Source organism: Dysidea avara, chromosome 8, assembly GCF_963678975.1.
Source record: "Dysidea avara chromosome 8, odDysAvar1.4, whole genome shotgun sequence".
Lineage (NCBI taxonomy): Eukaryota > Metazoa > Porifera > Demospongiae > Dictyoceratida > Dysideidae > Dysidea > Dysidea avara.
Window position 1 is genome coordinate 14143084 of NC_089279.1, and position 20641 is coordinate 14163724.

The 20641-nt window shown below is 37.5% G+C and overlaps 1 protein-coding gene across 1 annotated transcript in view; it reads left to right on the forward strand.

The window, feature by feature from the left end:
• Positions 1 to 20641, forward strand: part of LOC136262945 (uncharacterized) — a 94241-nt gene that overhangs the window by 66851 nt on the left and 6749 nt on the right. The window contains exons 35-74 of the mRNA XM_066057363.1: positions 782 to 908; positions 4668 to 4845; positions 4960 to 5315; positions 5372 to 5447; positions 5509 to 5627; positions 7704 to 7784; positions 7839 to 8077; positions 8139 to 8286; positions 8368 to 8420; positions 8468 to 8711; positions 8772 to 8965; positions 9022 to 9176; positions 11680 to 11732; positions 11953 to 12069; positions 12119 to 12249; positions 12303 to 12474; positions 12584 to 12892; positions 12958 to 13323; positions 13370 to 13651; positions 13705 to 14048; positions 14097 to 14195; positions 14248 to 14401; positions 14458 to 14565; positions 14628 to 14717; positions 15898 to 16037; positions 16102 to 16224; positions 16273 to 16401; positions 16980 to 17073; positions 17137 to 17310; positions 17365 to 17545; positions 17665 to 17750; positions 17810 to 18292; positions 18408 to 18596; positions 18983 to 19357; positions 19590 to 19688; positions 19744 to 19860; positions 19914 to 20042; positions 20100 to 20282; positions 20331 to 20488; positions 20542 to 20623. Of these exons, the coding sequence (XP_065913435.1) occupies positions 782 to 908; positions 4668 to 4845; positions 4960 to 5315; positions 5372 to 5447; positions 5509 to 5627; positions 7704 to 7784; positions 7839 to 8077; positions 8139 to 8286; positions 8368 to 8420; positions 8468 to 8711; positions 8772 to 8965; positions 9022 to 9176; positions 11680 to 11732; positions 11953 to 12069; positions 12119 to 12249; positions 12303 to 12474; positions 12584 to 12892; positions 12958 to 13323; positions 13370 to 13651; positions 13705 to 14048; positions 14097 to 14195; positions 14248 to 14401; positions 14458 to 14565; positions 14628 to 14717; positions 15898 to 16037; positions 16102 to 16224; positions 16273 to 16401; positions 16980 to 17073; positions 17137 to 17310; positions 17365 to 17545; positions 17665 to 17750; positions 17810 to 18292; positions 18408 to 18596; positions 18983 to 19357; positions 19590 to 19688; positions 19744 to 19860; positions 19914 to 20042; positions 20100 to 20282; positions 20331 to 20488; positions 20542 to 20623 (6937 nt within the window). The remainder of the gene's footprint in view (positions 1 to 781; positions 909 to 4667; positions 4846 to 4959; positions 5316 to 5371; positions 5448 to 5508; positions 5628 to 7703; positions 7785 to 7838; positions 8078 to 8138; positions 8287 to 8367; positions 8421 to 8467; positions 8712 to 8771; positions 8966 to 9021; positions 9177 to 11679; positions 11733 to 11952; positions 12070 to 12118; positions 12250 to 12302; positions 12475 to 12583; positions 12893 to 12957; positions 13324 to 13369; positions 13652 to 13704; positions 14049 to 14096; positions 14196 to 14247; positions 14402 to 14457; positions 14566 to 14627; positions 14718 to 15897; positions 16038 to 16101; positions 16225 to 16272; positions 16402 to 16979; positions 17074 to 17136; positions 17311 to 17364; positions 17546 to 17664; positions 17751 to 17809; positions 18293 to 18407; positions 18597 to 18982; positions 19358 to 19589; positions 19689 to 19743; positions 19861 to 19913; positions 20043 to 20099; positions 20283 to 20330; positions 20489 to 20541; positions 20624 to 20641) is intronic.

Below are 20641 nucleotides of genomic sequence, written 5' to 3' on the forward strand. Positions count from 1 at the left end.
AACCACAGTCGCAAGGCTAGAGGCTAAATGACACATCGTGTGACATACATTTTTAGCCACAATAACAAACTAGTGGCATGTGCCTTTTAGGGTTCCAACAAGTTCTTTCCCTTTGCATTTTGCCTTTCCTTTTATCTTCAATCATGCTTGTCATCTTCATTCTAGGAAATCGTATCAAGTTGTTAATTTTCTGTACCAACACCTTCTGTACTTAGATGCCACTAACTTATTTGAAGCACTCATGCTGCTTTGATAGGTATTACTGGTAGACAGTTGGCAGATACTGTACCTGCATGATAGGACCTTTTACGATCTACAGTAGCTGGACCAATACCAATTAAGGGACATGCCTTTAATCATCTAGCTGTACTTATAATGATTGATCATAAAATGCATGCCTCTTGTTGATAGCATGGTGAAAAACAAAGCATGATACTTGCTGTATAGTGTCTATAATTGGCTGAGGCTCACTCCAGATACTCTAATAAAGAGTCACCCAATACAACAGCCATGTTTGATATTCTAATAGAGAACAGTTACACATGCTTAGCTATAACAAAGACTTGCCATTATTCATATCACTTGTTCCACTACTTTAAACTGTTTGGATCCCTACTTCTTTTTTAAACTAATTTTTAAGTACACTATTTTACAGTCCATGCAAAAATATAACGTAACTGGGAGCCTAACGTCATATTGAGATAAGTGAACACAATTAAACTTGAGAATGCTGTGTTTACCTCTATAATCATTTATATACTTGTTCCTACCTTCTTTCCAGGGAGCTTCTGAAGAGAGAAAAGTTAGATTTTTACCTTTCATCTGCTCTTGGTGTCCCACTTAAAGAAGGAAAGTTACAAGACATTGATGATTCACATTATGTACTTACACTGGATTATACAATAAAGGTATGTTTTACAAAGAAGTGACCATACCTGTAAGTAATATAGAAAATTTAGTGGACCAATAGTATTTTCCAAAAGTTTATATATCTACATGAGTAGAGGTTTAGATTTTTGAAACATACAATATAAAGATGTATACACCTATTCCATGGCTTCATACAGTGGGTACTACTTTCAATGATGTCGTGTGCAAATTGCTTGAAGCGTTAGATATGTATCAGTGTTTTATACAGAAGCTACGTATATGACTTAATCTTTATTTTATTATTGCTGGGCAGATGGCAGTTGCCAATGTGCCCAAGGGACAACTAACATCCCAAAGAAATCACACACATATACATGTACAGGAAGTAATCACATAGCTAAATAGAAGGTAAATAGGTGATCAGTGAACTTATCCTGATTCGATGTTAAAGCTGTTCCAGCTCGTGGAGAAACTAGTCCTAAGAACTCAGGGGGTTCCCTAGAAATTTTAAGTAGAGCGATGTGAGAGTAGATATTAAACTTGTATGCGGAACACGTGAAACTAGGGGGGTCTGGGGGCATGCCACCCCCCCCCCCCCCGCCAGGAAATTTTTGAAAATAAAGGCTTCTAGGATTGTATTTAAGGGCAATTTTATAGCACTTTACAGGTTTTTGCAGCTACTGTGACATGTAACAAGACAGAAAGGAACAAGACCATAACCTCTAGTGAATTTGTCCATGCATAGTGATATGCATGATGATATGTAGATAGTTGTAAGGATTTTGTTAGTTATTAGTTTTCACAATCATAAGAAATTCATCAATCAAATGTACATAATATATAATACACTCTATAATACATAATCAAGTAAACACCATGCACAGTTCTGCTATATAGAAGTACATAACAATTGTTACTGAAGGATACAGGTGTACATCGGTTCTTTAGCTTTGACCACTTCTTCACAGCTGAATCGAAATCAAAGTCTTGCATCACTGGACCATGTATGGATATTTTCATGCAATCATTGAGAGTATCATTGTTCATTCGGCTCCTCAAACGTGACTTGATTCTGTGCATTGTGGAAAAGGCCCTCTCACAATCTGCTGTACTCATAGGTAAAGTTAAACATATGTGGCTTAGTACAGCAAACTTTGGATAAACCAAGTGCAGTGAACTACCTTGATTTGCCAGCAGCTTTAACATTTCCTTCATTTATTTGGTTTTGCAGTGAAGGATTATATATACCCTCAGGTTGGTCCACTCATGCAACAAACCAACTTTGGAAATAAGAGGCGGCTCTCCATTGCCATAAAGTTCACCAAGATGACTTCTCTGTACTGTTCTTCGCTGGCCTTTTCAGATGACTCAGGTAGATCTTTGGGATTAAATACTGAGAAAGATGCTAACTTACCAGTGTCAGGTAGTCGGTTTTGAACATGGGCAATTAAAACATTGACAAACTTGACTTGTGTCTGCCTTTGGAAGGTATTTAAAGATTCAGCATTGTAAGATACGTTGAAAGCTGACAGTGAAGACATCAAATCAGTATCTAACCTTTTCAATTGGGCACCACAGTGTTCTCTTAGATTTTTCAGCTCCTTGATGGTAGTTGATTCCAATTTCTACAATACTGACAAGTCAATATCTGGATATTGGAATATTCAACTCAAACGAGAGACGACTGGCAACACATCACACATCATGTACAGAGTTGCGAACTGTTTGACTACTTTGCACAAACCATGAGCCAAAGCTTGCCCTCTGTCTTCAGCTTCACTTTCCAGACTGGTTATCACAGCTGGTGAAACTTTAACTAGTGTTTGACAGGCATTGTCAACTGACAGCCAGCGTGTGTCTATAGATTTCTTCAATTTTAGCTCCTTAGTTTGCAGCAGTTGTTCAATGGCTTTTAATCCAGCCATTCTGACAGCACTGATCTCATAGAAATAAAAAAGTTGTTGCAGTGTTGGTTTAATAGTGTTAGAAATATATCGAACATCATCACCTGCTTGAGATGCGGCCTGTGCTAAGCGATGTGCTACACAATGTATGCTGGTAAGTAATGGTTGCCTTCTAGCCAGTTGAACAGCCACCCCATTGTGACAACCAGTCATAACATTTGCTCCATCAGATGCAAAACCCACCAAGTGTGAAAGCAAAATGGATGATTTTTCGAGGAACGATACTGATTGCTCTTCATTAACCTCAGCAGTGCCTTTGGGTAGTTCAACTATCGAAAGAAATGAATTTTTGACCTCACCAGAAGCAGACAGGTATCATGCATAAATGAACAACTCTTTAATCACACTGACATCAGTGGATTCATCAATCATGATTGAATAATGATCACAGTGACATAATTCCATCAGTTGACTTTCTCTCAATTGCTTACCCATAACTTTCAAAAATTCTTGAATAATTCTTTGGCTAGTATACTTGGCATTTTCACCATGATGTAGGTACTTGAAGACATCACACCCAATAAATTTCATTGCCTCAGTTAAGCTACCATAGTGGTTGGTGTGAGGAATCTCTGATTTTACTAGCCAGTAGAGATGCTACATTGCATCCTTCACTGCAGCATGCTGAAGGGATACCTGTGCCTGGAATGCTTGCCCTATTCCACCATTTGTATCAGCTGCCTGACAAACAGTTTCCAATTACACCGCTCTAACGTGCATTTCTGAGCTGAGATGGCGACGAATGCTATCCTTCCGCATGTAGACACATGGTGTTTCATTCCATACTTTGGAGTGGTTGTATTTGTTTTCTGTTTTGTGCTTTCTGCACAACTTACAAAGCATACCTACAGCCTTACCGTCATCATCTGTCACTATCTCTAACCATGGAAACTCAGTTTCCCACTTTCTGTCATAACCAATCAAATGCTTAGAATGGCTTCGTAAAAAGCCTTGTGATTATGCAGTTGATTGGCCATGGCCTGTTGTGTGCTCTTGTACATTTCTACTGGTTGTCTGGTCTGTACAGTTTATAGCACAGTGACTGCTATTACCTTGAGTGTTATCATCAATTACAACTGCTCCAGCAGTGCTTGGCCTAGTTATAATACTAACTTCAGCATCATCACTCTCTTGGTTATCATCATCGCTCTCCATGGTCTCGTAACCTTTTCCATTATTACTTGCCTTGTCATCGCTCTCGTAAGTTGTCATAGCTTGTCCTGTCATCATTTGTCTTGTCATTCTCATAGCTTGTCTTGTTGCTGTCATAACTACACTGTACTTGTCCTGTCGTCGTTCTCGTGGCTTGTCTTGCTATTGCTGTCATAACTACTTGTCCTGTCATCGTTCTTGTGGCTAGTCTTGTTGTTGCTCTTGTAACTTGCATTTGTCGTGTCATTGTGGGTTGTCTTAACCCCTCATACTCTTCTTGATGTTCTTGTCTGCGTTGCCTTGCCAGCTGTTGTTGTCATCATTGTCTTCTTGCCAACTGTTTTCATCACTGCTATCAGTTATAATAATTGGTTTAACACATGTATTTTTGCGTTTAGTAATAAATCGATCCATAACTACTTGTTAAACTATCGTGATTAAAACACACTAGCTCTGTACATGTGTAAAACCCAGAATCAGTAATTTTATCGACTTATTCTTTTTGATTGTGGGTTTTACTTTTTAAAATGAGTAGCGTGGCGCTGCGCCGTGCTACCGCTTTATAGGGAGCCCCCTGGAACTAGTCTGTGTGCTTGGCTGTTGAGAGTCCTATACTATACAAATCCATTGTAAATATGACTCTAATGCATGGTTTTAGGGTTAGCTTCCTCTTCATTACAGATGTTGAATATCCATGAACGTCGTCAATGTGGTATACCAGTGATCATTGAGGGAGAAACTGGTGTGGGGAAGACTGCACTAATTAATATGCTATCCAAGTTGTGGAATCATGCTCTAATCAATGAATGGCGAACAGTGAAAGGAAGAATCATAGAGATGTTGTATCTCAAATCATTAGGTAGGTTACATACGTATCTGTATAGGTAGTACTGTACTGTGAGAGACCATTATTATACAACGACACTTAATATGAGCAGATGATTACAAACTGAAACATTATTTACTTATGCAGATCTTGATCAAAGCAATCTGAAAGATATTTTGAAGCAGTTTGACAGCTCTGATCAGCAACTAGATAAACACTTGGATGCTCCTGATAAATACATTACTGAAGAAGACATTATTCCTTTATTGAAAATGAATGATTCTTTGTCACAAGGCGACGATATGCCATACTATGAGTTCATCAACAGGCATCTAATGCAGTTGGTCACAACTGCCAACATATTGGAGTTACTAAATGTAGACACTGAGACTTCTCCAGAAAACTTTAATAAGAGTAGATCAAAGTCATTTAGTGTTATTGCTAAAGAAGAATCAATTGTTAAGGTGTTGATTAAAAACACAATGGATCAACCATCACCACAGGTATTTAGAAATAAATTTGTGAGAATTGCTGAATTTTTTGTGTATGTATATACTAGGCTACTGCTAAGTTACTCTGTACTTTATTAAATGGAAATTTAATCCCTACATTCCACAAGCTCAATATCCATGCTGGTAAGTTTGCTCATATGTGTGTATATCTTTTGTAGTCACAGCTATTTTACATCTTTGTTAGCATTGACTCCCAAAGAAATTCGTGATTTTTTTGTTCCAATCATCCAATTGGCTAACTACTTAAAGAGGGTTCATGAAACAAAGAAGTTTAAGTGTATACAGGATCCACCAGTGGTGACTGTAAGTTGTACATATGTAATTTGAATGACAAACATGTCATGTGCAGTAGCTACCTTTTTGTTGTGACTATCTCAATAATTCTTCTCATGAAACCACCAACATGCAACAGAACTTGTCAAACAGTTGTCCTTGCTTGAAGAAACCTGTGTTATGCAGTCTTTTGCATGAGAGTAAACCATATAATGGTTATGGGAGACTAAGCCCACAAGTATGCACAGAGTCAGTTGGTTAGTGTAGTCATACCCGAGCTAATAGACAGTCGTGCAGTAAAGGTAAAGAGCATCACATTGAATTACAAACTTTGGCAGTGCTCCTGAAATGGGTAGCGCATTGAAAACAAGTGAACTTGAGAGGCTATCTAACTCAGCTCTTGCAGCATAGAGAATTGTCATGAACACATGATTAAATAACCATTCAATGCAAAGTAGTGACAGCTGTGGGTAGGCATGAAGTGAGTTTTACAACAGATGTTTGTATTTACATACAAAAAGTATTTGAAGACTGGCTATATACCATGAACACCTAGTACCAAGCTAGTTATAGCCTGGATACTGGGGTTGCATGTGAAACATTTTAATGTAGATCACCCAAGCCATGAATGACCATTTACTCTTTAATATTCTTCAGTGACTGTTGTTGCATCTCATCACTGTTGTGTTATTACTGGTTGGTCAGCTATGACTCCAACTGATCTGAGATTTCAGCATCTCGCTATGCTGGTTATAGCTTCCATATCAGGGCAGCCACTACCCACTACACCACACATGTAGGAAATCCCTGATTCACTAATCCAAGTACTCAACCGATGAGTCAGTTTGGCGTACACATGCTTTTGGCATATACATAGTACATCTTGACTCCAAGAAACAGGCTATATGTTGTGGCAAGGTATTTAGTTTAACTTTCATGTTTGATGTCATAATACTCCTGAGACTTTTTCATGTACATGAGACAATTCACGTACTATTTACCATTTGGATTTAGTGTGTACTTTAGCCATGCATGGAAATTGTTTTTTTTCTTTTGCCAATGGTTGTGGTCCAGTGGAGCTCACCTCTTGGTTGTTATCTCACCACATTGCCTTCAGAGCTTCTTTCACTGTTGACACAATTGTGTAAAGGTAAAGAAATTACCTGGATACCCCCCCTCCTTCTCCCTACCCCGCCATTGTGACCTGGCCAAGTTCCCCTCTTAGGGCAGACTATAGCTGGGTGCTTCCATTTCCATAATTCACATGATGGCAGCTGCAGTTTGCCATTCCAAAGCCAGACGCCAATTTTAGAGTGACAGCATTACTCATTCGGTTTCAAATGGATACCCTTATTGGGCAAACTCTTAGGTAAAGCATTATTCATAACGAGATGAGTTAGTCTTCTCCACTTCAGTGAAGCACATCATGCACAGTTTCAGGTTGACAACCAACCGTTTAAAGATTCCTCTTGCTGCCAATATTAGTACCCATGCTAGAGTCTTGACTGATCCATATGATATTGACAGTGAGCTCCATTACTGCTGGGGTACCAGCACGTTAAGCACTGTTACCTTTCGTAACTGCCATGGTTTGGCCTACTGTTACTGTCTTTCTCTCCAGGAGCAACCAGAACTCAGTTAGATGCTCCCTGCGTCAGTAAATTTAACTTTGCTGCCAATCTCGTTTGCACAGTTGGCATACCCTTGCTGGCATACACTCCTTTAGTAGAGTGAGTATTTTGCCCTGATGGTTTTGGAGGGACTGAAGATGAAGCAGCTAGTGGGTCGAATTCTACAGAAAGTTTACTCTTCAAGACGTCAATCCAAGTCACCATGATCCAACCACTTGAACTGCAGAAGATACCACATTGTCAGGATTGTTGAGCCGTACTGTGAATAGACGATTTAGCACTAGAGCTGCTGTTTTTTGTTGGGGGGAGGGGGGGGGGGGGGGAGGGTCCTTTGTGTAACTTCTGCGCCAGTGATGGGTGCAGTACACATGAACACAAAACACCATTACCTAGAGATGGAGTGAATAGAACTTTATGAAAACTAATTCAGTGGTAGATGTACAATTTTATGTAACTAATATTATTTCTTTGTTAGGTGTTTTTGGATGAGCTTAACACCTCTTCTTGCATGGGTCTGTTTAAAGAAATGATTATTGATAGAAACTTTGAAGGAGAGGTACGTAATTTCTTGTGCTGCTATTGTTGTAATAACTATGTGTGTTATCTACAGCCTCTACCTTCTAATATATTTCTGGTAGCAGCATGTAATCCTCACAGAGGTAATAGCTTAGCAATTCATGAGAATAAGGATGAACACAAGGCAGAGACATGGGTCAGAGGATCATATTATGTGCAACAGCTTCATCCTACTTTGAGTTTCCTCATGTGGGACTATGGGTCTCTGAACAAAGACCAGGAATCAGCTTATGTTAGAGCAAAAATGATAATGGTTAATGAGGATTTTGGAATGTGAGTTAATTGTGTGCATTTATGTGTGTCTGCATGTGTAACTCTTTCTATACCTATTTAGTGTACAGAATGTAGCTTTTAGTGAACTGGTGGTTAAATGTCAAGAACTAATTAGAAAGTTTGCTTTAGACCAATTGAAACAGTTTGGAATGGGTGATAAAGAGGCCAAACTTCGTGCTACTAGTAGTGTTAGTCAAAGAGACATTCAGGTTTGTTTGTTTGTATACATATCTACATGGCGATTGTGTGTGTGAGTCACAATACTATTTACATTTTTTTTCTTTTCACAGAGAGTTTTCACATTTTATAGCTGGATTGCGAGAACTTATGAAGTATTTCAAATGTGAGAATTCATTTGTTGTCTTGAACAGTAATGAATTGTACATGTAGGCCTACCACTGATGGAGTGTCAACTGGTACAATGGCTATGGGAGACATGCTTGCTGCTTGCATTACAAAACACCCAATGATTTCTGAGGGTCTAGACATGGCTGAGATGAAGCAAAGAGCATTACTAGTTGCTCTTGGTCTTGTGTATTATATGAGATTAGACTCCAAATATAGAACAAGGTTTGCTGAAGAGCTGGACAAAATGATTCCTGGTGTTAAATTTCTTACTGCTTTTACACAAGAGGTGTGAGTGTTGCTAATGTATTCAGGCTGTGTTTTTATCATTAATAATGTACACGTGTAGATGGACTTTTATATTAATGAATTGAGTCTACCAGCTGGGATTGCAAAGACTGAAGCACTAAAAGAGAACTTGTTTGCTACAATAATCTGTACAGTAACTAACACTCCACTTATTATTGTGGGTGCACCAGGATCATCAAAAACACTTTCTTTCAACCTCACCATATCTAACCTTAAAGGACCTGAGTCTAAACAGTAAGAGTTAATGCATCACTTTGTTTGCAGACTATGTCAGTGTTACTTTTGTATAGTAAACTTTTCCGTAACACTGAAGTATTCAAGTCCTTGGATCCACACTACTACCAGTGTTCACGACGTACTACTTCAACAGAAATTGAGACAGTGTTCCAACGTGCTATAAACAGACAGAGAAGTCACAAGAATTTCTCGATGCCTATACGTTGTGGTAAGCCAAATAGTTCTATGCAAAGAAGCCTCTGTTGAGAGAGCATAGTAGCATCAAGAGTTCATATTGTATATTATCAACTCTTGGTAGCATTTGTCAACTGTCTTATTGTGATTTTTGTTTGAACAACTAGAGTAGAATTTTCAGTCAGATTAGGGATCATAGTCATAATTAGTAGTGAAACAAGGGAGGTCACACCTGCAGATATACAAGTGGGTATAGACTGAGGTAGGCCACTAGTATATCTACAGGTGTAAGTGACCTCCCTTGTTTCGTTACTTTTTATGGTAATCATACTAAAAATTCCTAATTTTTCCTTCTACTTGTTTGACATGCTTACTTTAACATAATTATGACTAATACTCCTGTTGCATACTGCATCTAAATAAGGAATGACACAAGACATGCCATTGTTAGTCAGTCAGTAGAAAATTCTGCTAAATAAAAAGTTTTTAAAGTTCTGTAGTAACTTATCGGAAGCATTTTTGGCCACTCTCTAAACACTTGGGCTTGCTTATACTTCACGAATACCACCAAGGCATCATGATAGTTATGTGAGGCTGGTTTTATAAACCTTTATGACCCCTAATATACAGTACTGTTGTACTGTATGATAGAATTTATGCACACCTGATAAAAATTGATGAAATGCAACTTAAATTTTCTGTCACTTTTGACAGTGGTTATGTATGTATGTACTACAAACTAGTATATTAAAAATTATAAATTTAAAAATGAAGTAGGAATCCAAGCGATAAAAAGTAGAGAAACAAGAGATGAACAATGGTAGCTATCACTATAGCTCAGTGGGAAATCCCTACTTTGGCATGGTATAACAATTATTTTGTGTTCAATGCCAAAGTAGGGATTTCCCACTGAGCTATAGTAATAGCTACCAATGTTCATCTCTTGTTTATCTCTTGTTTCACTACTTTTTATTGATTGGATTCCTACTTCATTTTTAAATTTATAATTTTTAATATACTAGTTTGTTTAGTTTTTTGATAAAGCATACAGCTAGCTATAAACATGTGACTGTTCTATTAGGGTGACTGCTGTAGTAGAGTATCTTGAGTCAGCCTGCAAAGATGTGTGCTTGCCCCCAAAAGGGGTGTGGTTATCATGGTTTCGATCAATTCATAGTATTAGACTAGAGAATCGCGAATCTGAGCTCGAATCAGGCTACCAACTTGAAGGTGTGTGGTCACAAATACAGCTAGCGTAAAAGGGGCGTGGTCATTGTGGTCTCAATGATAGATCGATAATACGTAGAATAAAGAATGGGCGTGATGTCGTGACCCATCGTGGAGTATTGGTACCTCCGTACAGTAGCGTAGTGTAAGCACCTTAAATAGTTTTGTGGCATCTATTATGCTGCTTAAAGAAAGTGTTGATATGGAAAATTAATGCCTCGATATGGTTTCGTTGGATGAAGAAGTAGACAAGCAGCCTGATTGAAGATAAAAGAAAAGACAAGGCACACAGGGCGTACACTACTCAGAACCCCAAAAGGCACATCCCACCGGTGAGTTTGTTGTTGTGGTGTAAAATGGTGACAGTGCGCTGCTTCGTTTGGGCTCTAGGCTTGCGACTGGTCAGTGAGTGGGTGAGGCAGTGAGTGAGATGAAATTTCAAGTTTTGAGGATTTTTAAAAATTCTATATCCGGCCGCCAGTAAACATTTTCTTGTTTTTAACGCTACATTTGATGCTAGATAGACTAATATTATTCCGTAAAAGTGACTTTTGTCACATAAGAAATTTCTAAGCTGGTTTTTAAAAGGCAATATTTATGGCGGCGCGCATCATTTCGGGGGGATTCCTACTTAAACAGTATGGTAAATGGGTCAGTGTTGAAACCAGGTCGGGTCGCCCAAGTCGTCCGGGTCATCCGAGTCCGACCCGTTTTAAAAATTATCTGGGTATTACCCGGATTGGATCACATGTGAAGCAAATTAATTAGTTGGGTGTATAAGCATGTCATAATCAAGTCCTAATGCAACCCAGCTTCTTTCATGAGCCACGCCCACTTCTCGGATGACTACATGCAGCCACACCCACTTATCGGTGATATCCATAGGTATGCACAAAAGCATATTCGTAGCTGCCTGCAAACTTATGTGGGCCATGCCCACTTTATATTGGGAACATGTTATACTGTTTTTAGTACGGTGTGTTAGATATGCACAAAGCCACACCCACTTGCAGGAAACGTATTTTGTTTCTGCAAACTTATGTGGAACCATACCCACTGAAATCCGGGTCTAACTTGGATTGCTATCCGGGCCAGACCTGGATTGCTATCCAGGCCAGTGGGTCATCTGGGTCAGCAGTAGTGACCCACGGTTTCAGCGCTGGTATGGGTCTGGCACAAACGCTGTCACCTATGTACTTGACTTTGTATAGTTGTTTGTCATGTGTCTAACTTTTGTATAGTCCTCATACCCTTACGAATTGAAGTAATATTCTGTCTAATGTACTGTACGTATCATTGTACTTTTTTAGTTGTATTTATGGATGAAGCTGGTTTGCCAGAGGAAAGTCATGAGTCATTGAAGGTATCATGTATACAGTATATGTATGTGGATGCATAGTGCAATATTTACATATGCATGTCATTTTTTTGTTTGTTTTGTTTGTTCTTATTACTTGTATTGTGTCCAGACTGAAATCATGTGTTTTAATGCCAGTACATGGCTGTAAGCACAGTTTGCTGTAACGCTGGTCATATTATTGGACTGCTATGTGTGTATATACATACGTACATACAATCCCTAGGTGCTTCATTATCATTTGGATCAACGAGAAGTAGCATTTGTTGCTATAACAAACCACATCTTGGATGCAGCAAAGACAAACAGAGCTGTTAGTTTGTTTAGACCAACTGCTTCTCAGGTATACACATTATTGCATACTTGCTACTGCATGTTAGATTTACATATAGAAAGACTTGGAGACACTTGCCAAAGGTTGCTTATGTGCTAATCCTGACAAACCACCACCAGAGTTCAAACATGCATTGGACACTATTGTAAAATTTTGTCCTGCGTATTACCAAGTTATGCAGGATAAACGGTCAGTTAAAATTAGTATGGAATTTGTGTAACATTTCACTTATGTACTTGTAGTTTGGAGAAATTTTTTGGTTTAAGAGATTTTATTCATTTCATCAACTACATTCGACGACATCACCAAGGTGATATGAGTCCACAACTTGTGCTACAATCACTGGAACGGAACTTCAATGGTGCTGTCAATGCTGTGGGCTTTGAAGAGATTTGCAACATATTTTTTGAAAGAGTATGACTTGTTTGTGAGATTTGTGATGCAGCCACATATTTTTGTCATTAGAGCATTTATACCGAATTAGTTGGTGTACATATTAGTGTACGTGTGTATACATCCACAGGTTGGCTACAGTTTGGAAAACTTAAAGCAAAGAACCATCATTGATATTCTGCGTAGTAGTCTTGATGATAAGCCATATAGCAATAAAGCAGCACAAGTGGGCCTGATTAGAACAACTAGTAAAATATTGCATAATGATAAAATACGAGAATATCACGACACTCAAAATGAAGTCCGCTACAAATTAATCATTGATCCCAGTGAAGATGAGTCAGTAACTCAACTATTGTTTATGTTTGGTATTCTGAAACGTGAAAACACACGTACTTATATGTGCAGTGACTTTCCTGGAGATGGTCAACTACAAAAAGTAAGTTCTTGTGCTGTATAGCTACAATTGAGGTCATACTACTGTGTAAATGTGCAATTCAACAGATCAACACAATAGCTGCTATCAGGCACTCTGCCATTGAGGGTCACACAGTGATTATGAGTCAAACAGATGATATCCATGAAAGTTTCTATGATCTCTTCAACCAACACTTCCGTAGGATTGATGACCCTGAACACGGCCCTAGATACTTCACTAATATTGCTATTGGAGCTCACCTTAAACCGTCCAGAGTTGACCAAGAATTTCAGTGTATAGTAGTCATCAAGGAGTCAGAAATAAAAAACACTCCTGCTCCATTCCTAAATAGGTTTGAAAAGTATTTCATATCACACAAGAACTTGCTGAATTTGGTGCTTGATGTTCTCCCGCCCTGTTTAAAAGTAATAGTAAAATCTGTTGCAACAAAGGTAAGTGCAATTGTGATTTAGTAAGAGCTTTAATTGATGACAATAGGTTGAAGAATTTTATTCATTACTTGATCAAAGTACATTTTATGGTGGAAATAAAGAAACTGTTTATTCACTGTTGCTTGGTATCCTGCCAAAGCCAGGACACAAATATGAACTACAGTCTCAGTCAGTTGTACCAATTAGTGAGGATGATACAGATGGTACAAGTACTGCTCAATTAGGTGCTTCATTTGTTGTCACCCCACAAAGCTCATCTAGGAAAACACTATTGCTCCAAATATTAGTCAAATGCCTCCATGAGTTAGGTGGATTCTGCTATATGGGGGTATGTATGCAGTGAAATGTATGTAATAAATCACTTGTAAAAAATGCCTGCAGGAAAAAATAGAAGAATTGGAGCATGATGCTAATAGCATCATCAGCTTGTTAGCAACTGCTGGTACAGAGTTTGGTGGCGTGGCTGAAGAACTTGAAAATTGTGAACCAGATGCTATATCACAATGGGTCGCTGAAGCTTTAGATTTGGTATACACTGGAGCTGCCCCACCTGATATTGATACAATTGATTATGACACTTGTGAAGAAGAGGATCAGTTTAAAACGTTAGGAGCTAGCGATGGAGCGTGTATGGTAACTGCCTTAATTGCACAATGGTTGGTGAGGTTTATGTGTAAGAAACTGATGCAGTTAATGACTCCAGAGGCAGCTATACTAAAGAGAAAGTAAGTAAAATACTCTTTGTTTAATTTGTTAATGTATTTGTTGTTTAGGAGCATTCCGATTTCTTATCTAGAGACCTATTTGAATTTTCAGACACATTTCAATATAAAGGAACTGATAGCAAAACATGTTCATATGCTCAATACAAGGTAAATAGTCTCACTTTGATGTTGTATGTTGTATTTTAAAATTCATATTTAGTGGTGAAAATGAACTGCCCACAAAACTGATTTGTTATACTCGATCTAATTCATCGGTTCACCAACTACCAGCTGCATATCCTAGGTCTGCATTATCTACAGCTGAAGAATTCCAAAAGTCAGAGCAGTTAATTGAGAATTTGATTTGTGAAAAGGTTGTATAATTAATACATATGAATACAGTTATTACTGTTTATTACACACCATTTAGGCTGAAAGCCTACTCCTTTGTAAACTGTCAAGTATTTCCTCACAAACTGCTTTCAAATTACAGCTGCAATCATTTGTAGACTCTCATCAACAAACTGTTTTTGTCTTGGTAAAGATAGCAACAATTTGTATATCTTCAAATAATGATTCAACTTACTTTTATACTTTCAGATCGTCAACATGCAGGAGACCAGTCGTCAAATTGTTAATCACATTAGGATAATGATTGAAGAAGCTGAACATGTCAATGAGAAATCTAATGTCAGTAATGTTGTATTCTTCGAAGTGTATTTGTTGGAGGGGGCAATCAGTCAATACCATAGATTGTTCTATACTACCCTTGTACTGGTATTTTTGTTTTTCCTTAGCCCTTAAATGTACATAAAACTTTTGAGTAATACGTGTTTACACAAATGGGCATGAATGACCAGGTAGGGTGGTCTTGCCTAACCTCGTAAGCTGAAAACCATATATCAACAGTAGGTTTATTCATTGGGCTGTACATGGGAAAAACTATGTAACAGTTGTATCATCAGAGGCTTACCAGTTATGAAACAATGGTGATGGGCTTTTTCATCATGTCATATTTGTTGCTTCCATTAAGTGTGATTTGAATTACGTGATCTGTGAATGTCCTGATTCACAATCAAATACTGTAAGCGTAGAAATTTTCGTGGTGTATAAATGTGGATTTTGTGGTTTGCAGCTGATCCACGAAAATTAATCCATTTGAAACTCACGTCTCAACTCGAGTAGACCTATTAACCGTTGCCACCAATACACTTTCCTTATGCGTTAGCTACCATAGATATGCTGATGATGACACGGGCACCTGTTCACCACGTGAATAGCTATGTACTGATGGCCTTGTTCAAGTATCTAAGACCCGTTTCCTCTGATTCCAGCAGGCAAAATTCTTTTGTGGTGAGTCAACTCCACAAAATGGTTTGCTTAATCCCAGATAAGTATGCCAGCATAAATAGAGTAGCTAGCCAAAGCTGTTAAGTTGTAAACCTTAGATGCGACGTTAAAGCACAAATTTTGCTCCCCGTGACCCTTGAGAAAATAAACTAGCTCATAAAGATTAAACCACGAAAATTATACCCACAAAATTTAATACACCTGCAAAGCTGTCTTTTTGACAAATCACGAAACTTTACCCATGAAATTTAATATGCTTACGATAGTGAATCAATAATACTTGTTTTGCAGTGAATCAACTGACCAATTGGCAATGAGTTGTCAGTGTAAATTGTTTGTTGAAGTTTATTTTCTGGAACCATACTATATGTCATAGAATTATTATTATTTTAATCACGAGTAAAATGACATCAACAACGTAGCTATGCGAAGAGCTTTTTGAAGGTCACATAACTTTGTTTGCACCCTTAAGGGTTATATAATTATTGATAATTTCATAATACAATTTTTTGTCTTGCAGAAATTGTTTGTCCTTCTACTACACTTCCCTGCAATGATGTTCTATGATCCATGTTACCCATCACTGTTCCTACCTGGTTGGGATCACTACTACCTGGACACTATTGATCAGACTTATAACTCTTCTCTTGTAGATACAAAGTATGTATAGACTTTATATTCTTAGTGATTACATATTCATCACATATTTGTTCGATCTTTATAGGGAATGGTTTAGACAGTCTTGTTTATCTGCAAAAGAACCCAGTGGAACACTTGATGATCCAATGTGCAAACAGTTACTTGCAGTTCTAAATGAACCAGAGAATATTCAGATTATTGCATCAAGGTTCTACCATAACACAATATACAATCTTGTTTATGTTTGTGTTTACAGGATTCTGCTGAATGTTGATTCTAATGAACTTTCTCTTGAATCTTTGCCTGATATTACAACCAAGTCTAACTACTTGAGGAAACTTTTAACTGAAAAGAAAGTTGGAGATGTTCTTTGTCTCAAATTCAAGTTAGTAGTGTGGTTACTGTACATATACTGATGGTCCAACCCAAAAGTTTCTAAATAAATTGTTCTTTATTTCAAGCAATTGTTGGTGTGGCATTTTAAACCATTTAATGACCGATGGACTATTTGTTTGGACATTATTATTTTGCCAGGGGCAGCTAGCGAGAACAAACCTGGCACTTGCCTATGTCTGGAGTAGGGATACATTTCCAAATCACTTGATTGATTGATGTGTGTGTGTGCGTGCGTGCATGCGTGCGTGTGTGTGATGTGCAAAAATTATGCATGATGACTTTAACAAATATGCATGCAATGATAGTAGTAGAAATAACAGTCGCATTACGTACTACTGCCAAACATGCAAGTGTTGTGTAGCAACAAAATAATGAGTTTAAATACATATATAGAAAGCACTTTGAGACAGAGTACGTACATACATCTGCAAGTACATACAACTAATACATGTACTCATTACACAACAAACATGGCACATGCAGTGATAGCTTGTGCTTTAAAAAATGTTACATTTTCTTTGGTATATGACTAGTTAGCTAGCTAAATTATTGCCTTTCTTGTATTAGATTATACTGGAAGCCGTCAGTGATGGGTGATCATCTTGAACAAGCTGCAAAATTTGCTAGGAGCAGAGAATCTACTTTGAATATAACAGATTCTGTATGTGTATAACCACAAATGTCTTCATGTAGCTCATCATCACTCTTGTGTATACACACACAGGTGGACTCAATGTACAAGGCAGCATTCTTCAATTTTGTAGCTTACATGATATACCGAATCAGTAAAAGTCATGGGCTTGAGTTGCTGTTTGGCACCTACTGTGATAGTGCCACACAGGATTTGTTCCTCAAGTTGCTTGATGCTTATCCTATTCCCAAGTTATCTGAAATAAAAGTATGTAGGGTTGATCTCTTTAAACATATGTACTATCTGTGACAATTTTTGTAGGCTTTTAATAACACTTGGGATTGTCGTTTGTATACTGCTGGTAAAGTTGGCTACACCTCTCAGTTTCCATTCTTTAAAGAAGTATCTACTTACATCACCAATATGATTGAACAAAATGTTGCAGAAGTTAATGAGAATGTTGATATATTACAAGACAACACTGCTTCAGAATTTGCAGCAGGTATGGTTGACCTTAGTGTTAGTCTTTGCTGTACAGATGTTGACAATGTACCTGTTTTCCATAGCTATTATGTGTCTTACAAGTATAAGTGGTAATTATAAGTATGGACCTCCTTACAGGCTCACAAGACAAAGAGCGAATGTTGAAAAGACTGTATGAGTATGTGTGTGATAAAACCACTGCCACTATTAAAGGAGAAAAAGTGGTAATTTAAGTCTCTCATATGTCATACATTCATTCAACTAAAACATAATGTTGTTACAGGCTGGTGAGAAGTACATGAGTGCTGTTGCTATTAAAGAGATGCAGAATGATGAAAAATTGTGGCAGAAATACTACAATGATTTCACCAACTATTTTCTGCACATGTCTTCTGCTCCTAACAGTATTGAACACAAACTGCTGCAGTTAACATTTACTGATGTACTCAACACCTACAGTGAAATGAAACCCATAGCAATGCACTGCTATATACACCTGTACCAGTTAGATCTGGCTAAAGTGGTAGCATTGTTGAAACCACTGGGACAGCTTCACATAGTCAGAGATGATCAAGCATCACTATATCCTGGAGATCCGGAGTATACTTTTGTTTCTACACTTCAAGCAACTAAAGCAGTTCCTGGTAGCAAGAACATTTCTAAATTTGTGGTTGAGTCGTTGTTTGCTGTACTCATTAATGCTGTGTACAGTAAAAATGATAGGATTAGTCGGTTACGACAATGGTATAGCTCCTATAGAGACATGGTCAGTTTACTACTTACCATCACACTTCAAATTTATTGTTTAGCCAGTAGTACTTTTATGTAAATGCTAATACAAAATCAATGCATTTTGTTATATAACATTTTGTATTTCTCAGATGTCAATGACTTCTTTGAAAAACATACTGAGCACAAAGCTGGAAGAGAAGCCAAAAGCTCAATGTCATGTGATGGAGATCACATTCTTGGTCTTGCAGTCTTTTGATGAGATAACAGAATTAGCAGAGCACTGTGCTTCTGTCTTCACTAATTACATGTGCAATAAATTTTTCACTGATAAATTTGAGGTATTTATGTGTTGTATATCTGTAAGTGTACAATATACGGAGCATTCATTGTAATGCATGCTGTGTGATTGATAATGGATTGTTAAAGTGGTACACATAATCTTCCTGTAGACACAGAATTGATGTATTTTGAGGGGAGGGATATTAAATGGTAGCTTTAACCACAGATCACTGTAAAACTTGCTGTGGAATTATTTCACAAAAAGGAGTCTATACATACATGTAGATCACTTATAGATAGTGGGAACACTCTGTCAATCATTAAACGTAAATGGCAACCCAATGTATAGGTAACTTTCATACAACTACCGGGCTTTTAAACAGTGATTTTTGTGCAAGTGCTGTATGTACATAGGTTTTTTATTTTTTGATTTCTTTATTTGAAGTTCAAAGGTGAAGTACCACTAAACTTGGAGCAGACTATGATTTGTTTCAGTGTTATGATGCAAAGTCCACAATTTGAAGAAGTTAAGAAGGAGCAGTCTCATTATCACATCTTGGAGGGACTGATTTCTCACTTCTTTCCTGAAACTGATAGTTTGTATTGCAAGGAGGATGTTGAGTATTTTATTTCATTTGCTAATAAGCAAACTACTTGGAAACATTCTGTCCAAACTGGACGTGTGGCAGAATCTAATGACTTAGTGTTGGACGATTGTATCAGTTTGTCCAAATTTAAGTTTCATCTAGACAAGATCCTTTGCAAGGGATGGAGCAAGAATGGAAAAGCTTCCAAGCCTCTAAATTTATATAAATTAGAGGTAATATATTTTTTGTATTTAGTGTATCACGAATTATACACATTCATCTTGTACCTGTTTTACTTTTCTTTTACTTGACACATTTTTGCAATCAGAAAATTAGGCTTTAGATATGGTAAAGGAGTGACATTCATACCTATACATACATACTTTACTAAATGCAGCATTTTGAAATTTTAAAATGAGAACAGCAGGTACATGGTAGAATTATGCAGTGATATTGCTTGTATAGGTGTGTACTTGTATTGGTGAGACCATCCTGCAGCAGTGTCCAGGTGCTACTCCGAACAAATACATTCCACCATACCTTCAACAAACACAAGGGACTAAAGTAGGGTAACATATATCATATATTTGCCTTGCGTTATGCTAATAAATGTGTGTAGAACCTATTGATGCAGCAGACGTTAACACATCTCTACTTTTACACTTTACTGGAGAAGCTGCAGACCTGCCAGTATACCCCATCACAGCTGGTGACCATGATAAACACCATTGATAAGGTTGTTGTTACTTTGGCTGTAGTATAGCAACATGGATGGTATTTCTTTTATAGAAACTTCAAGAAGTATTCAATGACGCTGAAAAACTTCTTTTGTTTATTGAAAGACAAGCACTTATTGAAGTAATACTACAAGCTGTAGTAAATAGTTTTGACGTGGATAATAAGATTAGCATGAAGAAGGTATGTACCATATTGCCATATTGATGACAATTTGTTAGTGAAACGTTTTGTGTACAGTTGTTAGCAATTTCTGATGAGATTAATGTCCTTATAAAGGACCAACCACATTGTGACATTCTTTTGATGCTTCTGATTAAAAAACACCATGGTCCACGAGGTGTCTTAAGCCTGTTATCAGAACAGAATAAACAATGGTGGGGCAGTTTTGAATGCCTTAAATCTATAAGAGAACAATTGAAGGTTTGTGCAATTAGACACATGCACTTTTAACTGTATAATCTTCTGTAGAGTTCTCCTCCTCCAACAAGTCACTTGTTCCCCTTTGTTGTTGGCAGTCCAAATGTGTTTACCACAATGTACAGGGAAGTATGTGGTCATCTGCATAGTATGGAGAAAGACTCTACCACAGATAAAAAGAGGAAGTTCTTAAATTTCGTAAATTCATTGTAAGTGCATCTTGTAATATTGTAACATGTAATGTAGCATCCATTTTTGACAGTAATGATGAGAGCTATGATGCTAAAAGATGTGTTCGTATGATGATTTGGTTAGGAGTATATTATGAGTTCTACTGCCACAAGGTAAATATTGTAATGCAT